The following is an 8,710-nucleotide window of genomic DNA, read 5'->3' as shown; positions in this document are numbered from 1 at the left end:
TGGGGCTCGATCCCATAACGCCGGGATCACGCCCTGAGCTGAAGGCAGACGCTTAACCACTGTGCCACCCAGGCGCCCCTCACATTCACTTTCTACTCATTTCCCTCCCCCCATATACACACAGGAATGAATGAATAGCATGATATAGATCTTTATCTCTACATACACACATATACCCAAATCCCTTTTGAAATAAGACCATGTATAAAAATAAATACAATTAAATATTTTCATCTTTTAATACTTGATGTCACATAGTTCTTTTGTTTTCATAATAAAGATAACTACTGATTTTTTTCCATACATACTTAAATAATACAGAAAACCATGAAGTAAAAATACTCCCAAATCTCACTACCCAGGGAAACACATTATTAACATTTTATTAAAATTCTTCTAAATATCTCTTTACAAACATACAGGCAATTCTATATAAATGGATTTTTTATTGAAGTATCATTGACACACAATGTTACATTAGATTCGGGTGTACAACATAGTGGTTTGACAACAACACTATACATTATGCTGTGCTCACCACAAATGTAGCTACCATCTGTCACCATACAGTGCTATTACAATACTATTGACTATATTCCCTATGCTGTACCTTTTATCCCTGTGACTTATTCATTCCATGACTGGAAGCCTTTATTTCCCATTCCCCTTCACCCTTTTTGTCCATTCCCTACCAACTTCCCAAATGGAATTTAAAAAAAAAATTTTTTTTAAAGTAAGCTCTACACCCAACATGGGGCTTGAACCCACAACCCAGAGACCAAGAGTCACATCCTCTACCCACTGAGCCAGCCAGGCGCCCCCGGGATTTTTTTCTTTTAAAGTTCACTATGCTGTATGTATGTTTTCTAGGTCAAATTAAAAAAATGTTTATCATTCTTAGTAGCTGCATGGGGTTGCATTGTGCCATTATTTAACTACTGTGTATTTTGACACTCAACTCTCTGAAGAGGATAGAAAAAGCATTACCCCTACATTTATTATGCATCTTGCTGGGAATTTTACCTTTAAGAAGGTGAGGCATGGTGGCTGAGACCATCAACTTTATATAGAATCTGGCTATGGGTTCATTATCTACTGCTCTAGTTTTGAAATCTCAAAGCTGGACTGAGGTGTTCTGCCCATGAGATAAAATACTGGTACTTTCCCCAAATTTACAGAAATAATTAAAATTGATAGATGGAATTTCCACAATCTTGAAATTTACTCTCATGTATATTATTACATTTTTAGCATCTGCTACCACTGTCTTGTATTTAACTTTAATAAAAAAAAATGGTAAAGCATTTACGTAAATTTCATAATGAGTTATTTAATATATCAGAATTTCATGAGGGTCCGTGACTTTCAGAGGCTCGGTCATTAGAGATCTGGTTCCATCAGATGGAAAGGGAATATTCCTGAGCAAAACTGCATCCCCCGCCCCAATCCTGTCAAGAAAAAAAAAATCGATTCAGCAAACCTAATTTGTTTAAAAATTTCAGTAACGAAACAACTAGCGGAGAAAACAGGATAATTCGACATGTATTAAGCGCCGACTAAGTGTGGAGAGCTGTGGTAGAACACCGGGCAGTTCAGCCAAGGTGAATAGGACGCAGTCCCGACCCTGCAGGAGCTCAGGACAGGTAAACGGTGCTGAGAGCTCTGATGGATGGTTAGGACTCGGGGGACTCGGGGCAGGTGTCCCAGCCAGAAACCTCAAATTCTGAAAGCCATTACATCTCTCCCGCCTTGAAAGTCACGATTTCCCCTTATCCCTAATCATTTGGGCTCAGTTCCGAAGAGGAGCAACAGAAACAAAAACACAACAACACGTCCCCACTCCTGCTCCCTCCCAAACACTGGACTATTTCTAAACTTTTCCCTCAGGATAATCGAGAGTACCTTTCGGTACCGGTACATCGCTTACAGAAAACTACAAGTCCCCGTAGGCTGCACGGGCAACCCAGCGGACACTCTTCGCGTTTCAGAACGCCGCCATACGCGCTCCAATCCTGAGCTGGGCCTGTGAGCCGTGCCCGCGCAGCCTGCTGGGACTTGTAGTCCACCTCAGATTCTTTTTCCCTCTCTGCGCAGACTCGCGCGGCCTGTGTTCGCCCTTCGGCCCTGCAGAAGCCCAGCCCAGACTTCAATGCTCCCCACCCCCATCCCGCTCCATCCCGTTGCGGGCCAACCTCCTCCGGTCACGTGGGAAGCAGTTCATGCGGCGATTGGCCGTGGGGGTTCAGGGGCGGGGCGCGGGGGCCCTGAAAGGTTCCGTGCCCCCTTGTTGGGCCGCTAGTTTGGTTGCTGCCGTCACCTCATGGCGACGCGGGTAGAGGAGGCAGCGCGGGGAAGAGGCGGAGGCGCCGAAGAGGCTATTGAGGCCGGACGGGGCGGACGGCGACGCAGCCCGCGGCAGAAGGTCAGTCTGGGAGGCGTCCGCGTTGTTGCCCGGCCGGGGGAATGCCCGGGCTAGATTTTTCGGGGTCCACATCTTCACTCTCTCCGGTTACCTTTAGCCACGGGACGAACATCCGGCCTTTTTCCTTCCCGGGGGTGACGACAGTGGGAGCAGGTGGAGGAGGATTTGGGACTGGGATGGATGGGGTAGGAGGGAGCGAAGGTTGGGGTTTTGGGGCGCGCGGCAGAGGTGGGGAGAGGGCAGGGGGCGCAGCCCGGTGTGAGGGGGAAGGGGAGCGAGGCGGGGGCGCGCCAGGTGTGACAGCCACGTGTGGCCGGCGCCGGGGAACCCCGGGCGCAAGGTGTTCCTTCTCCCAGCCCCCGCCCTCGGCGTGCTCTTCGTGCTTCCAGCGCGGGGCGCCACGGTCGGAGGGCTGCCTGGGTCAGGGGCTGGCCCTGTTCTTGCAGGGCAGGTGCGCAGGGCGCGCTGCGGGTGAGCCCGGGCGGCGCGGGCGAGGCTGTTGCGCAGCAAGATAACCGCGCGGGAGCCGGGGTTGCACTGCGCCCCCCTTCCCCCGCCCCCCTGCGCTCCCCGCCACTGCGCGGGCGGGCGAGCGCCGCGGGGCTGGAGGGGCCACTTGGCTCCCGGGTCCCAGGGCTCGTCTCTGGGCACTACGGGCCTGGCTACACGTGGGGCCGGCGATGGGAAGATGATGCTGTTGGACCTGGGTCCCACAGAGTTGGGGGCAGCATCGCTTGATAGCCGGTCTTCCCATTTAGTCCTCCCTCCCCTTTCTTGCTCTTTCTTTATTTACCCTCCTTTCCTTTTTTTGGGGGGGCGGTGAGCGGAAACTTGAGCGCCTCCCCCACCATGGCCTTTGGTCTTTCTTAATCTGGGAGACAGGCTGGACCGTTCCCCTTGCCTTACTTGACTCACGTCAAGGAGTTTTCAGTGTCTCCCTGGATACGGGAAAATCGAGACCTTCAGAATGGGAGAATTCCACTTGTTCTGGAGTCAGTGGGTGGAGTTCGAAAAAGATTGCACAACAAATGGGGTACAGGGCTTTCAGGGCCCAGGAATGGAAATCCGCAGGGAAAGGCGCTGGAAAGGTGGACACCCCGTCTCTTTTTCCTTACAGTGGAACGTATTGAAACATTCAACTTGTTGGACGTCCTGCTTGATCACTCAGCTATTTAATATTACTTAATTATGCATTTGGATACTCTCAAAAATCACTCCTGTGTGAAATTATGAAATAATTTTCTTATGAGATTTATGAGCTTGAAAAAGGAGAACAAAGGTTTGGTTTACATCTGAGAAAAGTGTCCAGAATTGGTTTTTGGGGCCTGTTTCTAAGGTCAGGTATTTTCATATCTCCTTGCATAAGGGTGTTAATACTTCTCAGTTACCTCTCTTTCTCTCTTTGTACTCTAAAATAAAGATCCAGTACTTGAAGGACTGAAAAAGAAGCTGTGGACCTAATGTACTCTAGGGTTTCAAAACTGTCACTTTGGACACTTCATTTATTCCCTGAGGGTGGGGAGCCAATCTCAGTGTTTGATTTCATAGGTCCCCCAGGGGAGGACTCTGATAAAAAGTCGCTGCAATTGAGGACGTAAGTTCCTGTTTATGCCACTAGGATAAGGACCAAAAGTCTGAATTAGGAACTGAGGTTTAATCAACTAGCATTTTAAACGACTGAGATAAGAGGTAATGACCCTTTGAGGCAGCACTCTGGGTAACAGCTGGATATGAATAGCCATGTGTTTCTGTACTGTCTCATTTTTTTCTTATCTCATGTACCTTTTTTCTTTGCTCATGTTTTTCTGGGCATCTTTTTTCCTTTTGATTTCCAATTGACTATGACCTGGAATCGAAATACATGGTTAAATATTAGTTTTTGAATTTTTTTTTTTAAAGATTTTATTTATTTATTCGACAGAGATAGAGACAGCCAGCGACAGAGGGAACACAAGCAGGGGGAGTGGGAGAGGAAGAAGCAGGCCCATAGTGGAAGAGCCTGATGTGGGGCTCGATCCCACAACGCCAGGATCACGCCCTGAGCCGAAGGCAGGCGCTTAACCGCTGTGCCACCCAGGCGCCCCTAGTTTTTGAATTTTTGTTTAAAAAAAAATTGGGTGACTATCTTGTGTCTGCAAAATTCACTTATTTCTTTATGACCCCTAATTTTTTATTTCCTCTGGGTTACCAACTTGAAAGAATATTCCTAATTCTAACTTGACTTGTACTGTATTTTTTTCAGGAAGCAGAAATAATGTTTAGCTAATTGGAATGTTTTGAAAATACTGAGGGAATTAAAGTGACTGTTTAGTCACTGACTTAAAGTGAAAAGCAACTGGAGATGGGCTTTATTGGCTCCTAGTTGTTTGAACCATCTACTTAGTCATTCTTTGCCAGCTCAGTTAATTGTGGCATTGTTTCATAACTATATCCATTTGAATGGTCTCTTGAAGTAACTCTTTTCTTCTAAAGTTAATATTATAGTACATTTCTAAGGGTCTCTTGAATTGTCTAAAACTGTGCTATCTGATATGATAGCCACTAGCTGCATGTGGCTGTTTAAATGTTAATTGAAATTAAATAAGGGGCGCCTGAGTGGCTCAGTCGGTTAAGCAGTTAAGCGTCTGCCTTCGGCCCCTGTCGTGATCCCAGGATCCCAGAGTCCTGGGTTCGGGCCCCACATCAAGTTCCCTGCTCAGTGGGGATTCTCCTTCTCCCTCTCTCTCTCTCTCTCAAATAAAATCTTAAAAAAAAGAAATTAAGTAAAATTAAACATTCCATTCTTCTCTCATACTAGCCGCATTTCACGTGTTCAGTAGCCAGTGTGACTAATGGCTACTGTGTTAGAGCAGATCCATATTGCATAAAATTCTGTTGGACAAGGAGTGCCTGGGTGGCTCAGTCGTTAAGCGTCTGCCTTTGGTTCAGGGTGTGATCCCGGCGTTCTGGGATCGAGCCCTGCATCAGGCTCCTCCGCTGGGAGCCTGCTTCTTCCTCTCCCACTCCCCCTGCTAGTGTACCCTCTTTTGCTGGCTGTCTCTCTCTCTGTCGAATAAATAAAAATCTTTAAAAAAAAAATTCTGTTGGACAACATTGGTCTAAAAAGATGGGATGTACACTGTCAGGTATTCGAGGCATTTTTTAGAATACCAAGGTCATTCATTACTCTGTAAATTTCTATGTAGAATTTGTTTCAGGATATTGAATTAAAAAATTAATAGGCACTGTTTTTTGAGCAGTTTTAGGTTACAGAAAAATTGAGTATCAATTACAGAGTTCCCATATATTCCCTCAGACACATCGTTTCCCCTATTATTTATATCTCGTATTAGTGTGTTGCATTTGTTAGAATTGATGAGCCAGTATTGATACATTGCCATTAACAAAAGTCGATAATTTGCATTGGGGTTCATTCTTGGTGTTGTACGTTTAAGAGTTTTGACAAATGTATAATGACCTGCATCCACCATTACAATATCCTATGGAATAGTTTTCACTGCTCTGAAAATCCCCTATTTATCCCTCCTTCTGTTCCCCCGAACCATTGGTAGCCACTGATCTTTTTACTATCTGTATAGTTTTGCCTTTTCCAGAATGTCTAAGGTAGGTTTGTTTTGGTTTTTTATACTAGATTTTTGATGGGGAATGTTAAAAATGATTGAACTACTGTTAAACTTATTTTTAGGGGCGCCTGGGTGGCTCAGTTGGTTGGGCGTCTGCCTTCGGCTCAGGTAATGATCCCAGGGTTCTGGGATCCCTCTCTCTCTCCTCCTCTCCCTGCTTGTGCTTTCTCTTGCTATCTTTCTCTCTCAAATAAAATCTTTAAAAAACAACAACAACAACAACTTATTTTTAGGTGAGTAAACCATTTGGAAGGATAAAGATATGTAACCAAGGCTCAAATTAACAAAATCTTGCATCTGCATAGTACGCCATAAGTTTTACAGCATATTTGCACTTTGTTAACTCTTTAAGAGCAGCATCACTGGATGCCATGGAGAAGGCTGGAGGAATTGTCATTGCCCTCATTTACAGATGACAAACTGCTCAGCAAGGTCAAGTGATTTGCCTAAGGGGTGAAGCCAAGTCTAGAAACCAATACCCTTTCATCTAGACTACAATAATAAGTAGTGTACCGGTGGGTGAATAGTATGGATTTTGGAGTCAAGACTCTTGGCTCTCTGCCACTTACTTTACTAGCTGTGCAACCTTGGATGAGTTTCTCAATCTTTCTGAGCCTCAGTTGCATCATCTGTAGAGTGGCAATGATGCTAACACCTACCACATAGGATTGTTGTGAAGAGTAAATGTTGATGAGAAGCGTTCAGCACAGTGCCAGGCATGTAGAATTTTACTTGATCTGGTAGGGAGAATATATGAAAGATCCATTTCTCTTGCTTTTAGGATGCTATTAATATTGTAAACCTATCTTTGTAGTTTTGTAGTTTTCTCTCTTCCCAGAATCTCTCTGTGATAGATAAAATGAGGAGAAGTCCAGTCAGGGTGTGGCAAGAGTATGGGGTAGGAAGAAACCGTTTCATTATCTTGTTTTTCTCCCCATTTGTGGATTTGAATTTCCACTCTTCTGACACAGAGATTAAATAATAAAGTGACCTTCTCTTTACAACATTGTTGTCTATTTTCAAACTTTGGTCAATTTCATTTTCAAGGGGAACCAAAGAGGCAAAGCAGTAATGAGAGTAGACCAGATATAGCACAGTCCTTTAGTAATTCCATGTTTTTAGATCATGATATGCCCCATTTATTTTTTTCTAATTTATTTTTTAATATGCCACATTTATATACTATGTTACTGGAAGGTGGTTTGTATGTTATGTGCGTCATTTATGTTGTTTTTGACTAGAGAAGTGTTGGGTTTTTTTTTTCTTTCATTTTTTGGTTTGTCTTTGTGTTGTGTTGTTTTTGTTTTGTTTTTAAGTAGGCTCCATGTCCAGCATGGAGCCCAATCCGGGACTTGAACTCATGACCCTGAAATCAAGACCTGACCTGATATCAAGAGTTGGACGCTTAACTGAGCCACCCAGGTGCCCCAAGAAGTTGTTGTTGTTGTTGTTTTTTAAATTGAAGTATAGTTGACACATAAGGTTACATTAGTTTCAGGTATACAGCATAGTGATTCAACAAGTCTATACATTACGGTGAATTATACATTTACCGCAAGTGTAGCTACCATCTGTCACCATATAGTGCTGTTACAATACCTTTGACTATATTCCCTGTGCTGTACCTTTTATTCCTGTGACTTATTCATTCTATAAGTGGAATCCTGTACCTTTCACTCCCCTTCACCCATTTTGCCCATCCTCCCACCACCTTCCCCTCTGACAACCATCAGTTCTCCGTATTTATGGGTCTGTTTGTTCTTTTTGTTTGTTCATTTGTTTCGGTTTTTTAAGATTCCACATACAAATGAAGTATCGTATTTGTCTTTCTCTGACTTCTCTTACCGTAATGCCCTCTAGGTCCATTCAATTGACTAGAGAAGTTTTATGTAGAAATGTATGTGTCAAATCTAGAGGCCATAAAGTAGGCTGTGTGTGATTTGCTTGTGTATGGGATTCTTTACAGAAGGATTCACTATAATAGATTTTTCCATAGATATGCTGTTCAGATTTTATACTTTACAGAGAGCTGTGTTTCAAAGGAAAGAAATTTGAGTCCTCACTGTCTCCTGCAATGTGCTAGGCACTTAAAATGTGCTTCCATTCTAATATCTGCTTACCTTCACAGAGTAGGTGATATCCCCAGGTGGATAGATACAACATCTGAGGCTCAGTCAAGTAACAGAAAACTTGCTTAAATAAGATAGCTCAGAGTTGATGAAGTTGGCCTAGAGTTGGTATATAATTGTGCAACCGATGTACCTACCGCATGGACCGTTTCTGCTTACCTAGCAGAATTTAATATCCCAAAGAAGTTCCTTGGCCTTTTCCTCCCCTACTCACCCCTTCCCCCTCCCTCAATTACTTTTTGTTTGGTTCTAGACTGATTATCAGTAACTTTTAGTTAATATAACAGATGTGACAGTATTTTATTTAATTTTTTATTTTTATTTTTATTTTTTTTTTTTAAACATTTTATTTATTTATTTGACAGCCAGCAAGAGAGGGAACACAATCAAGGGGAGTGGGAGAGGAAGAAGCAGGCTTCCCGCGGAGGAGCCCGATGTGGGGCTCGATCCCAGAATTCCGGGATCACGCCCTGAGCTGAAGGCAGACGCTTAACGACTGAGCCACCCAGACGCCCCTATTTTTTATTTTTTTTTTT

At 43.9% G+C, this 8,710-nt stretch overlaps 1 protein-coding gene and 1 long non-coding RNA gene across 2 annotated transcripts in view; one reads left to right on the top strand and one right to left on the bottom strand.

The window, feature by feature from the left end:
• Positions 1–1,311: 1,311 nt before the first annotated feature.
• Positions 1,312–1,979, bottom strand: LOC103668152. The gene is made up of 2 exons (XR_569947.1): positions 1,903–1,979; positions 1,312–1,448 (listed from the first exon to the last, which is right to left on the bottom strand). It is a non-coding gene; the product is annotated as an uncharacterized LOC103668152 (long non-coding RNA).
• Positions 1,980–2,243: 264 nt separating this feature from the next.
• TXLNG (taxilin gamma) overlaps positions 2,244–8,710 on the top strand; it is a 53,526-nt gene continuing 47,059 nt past the window's right edge. The window contains exon 1 of the mRNA XM_040637564.1: positions 2,244–2,422. Within this exon, the coding sequence (XP_040493498.1) occupies positions 2,321–2,422 (102 nt within the window). The 5' untranslated portion in view covers positions 2,244–2,320. The remainder of the gene's footprint in view (positions 2,423–8,710) is intronic.

The sequence above is a fragment of the Ursus maritimus genome (assembly GCF_017311325.1).
Source record: "Ursus maritimus isolate PB19 chromosome X unlocalized genomic scaffold, ASM1731132v1 scaffold_X1, whole genome shotgun sequence".
In the NCBI taxonomy this organism is placed as follows: Eukaryota; Metazoa; Chordata; class Mammalia; order Carnivora; family Ursidae; genus Ursus; species Ursus maritimus.
Note: the sequence above shows the minus strand (reverse complement) of the source record. Positions and strands in the feature narration are given on the sequence as shown.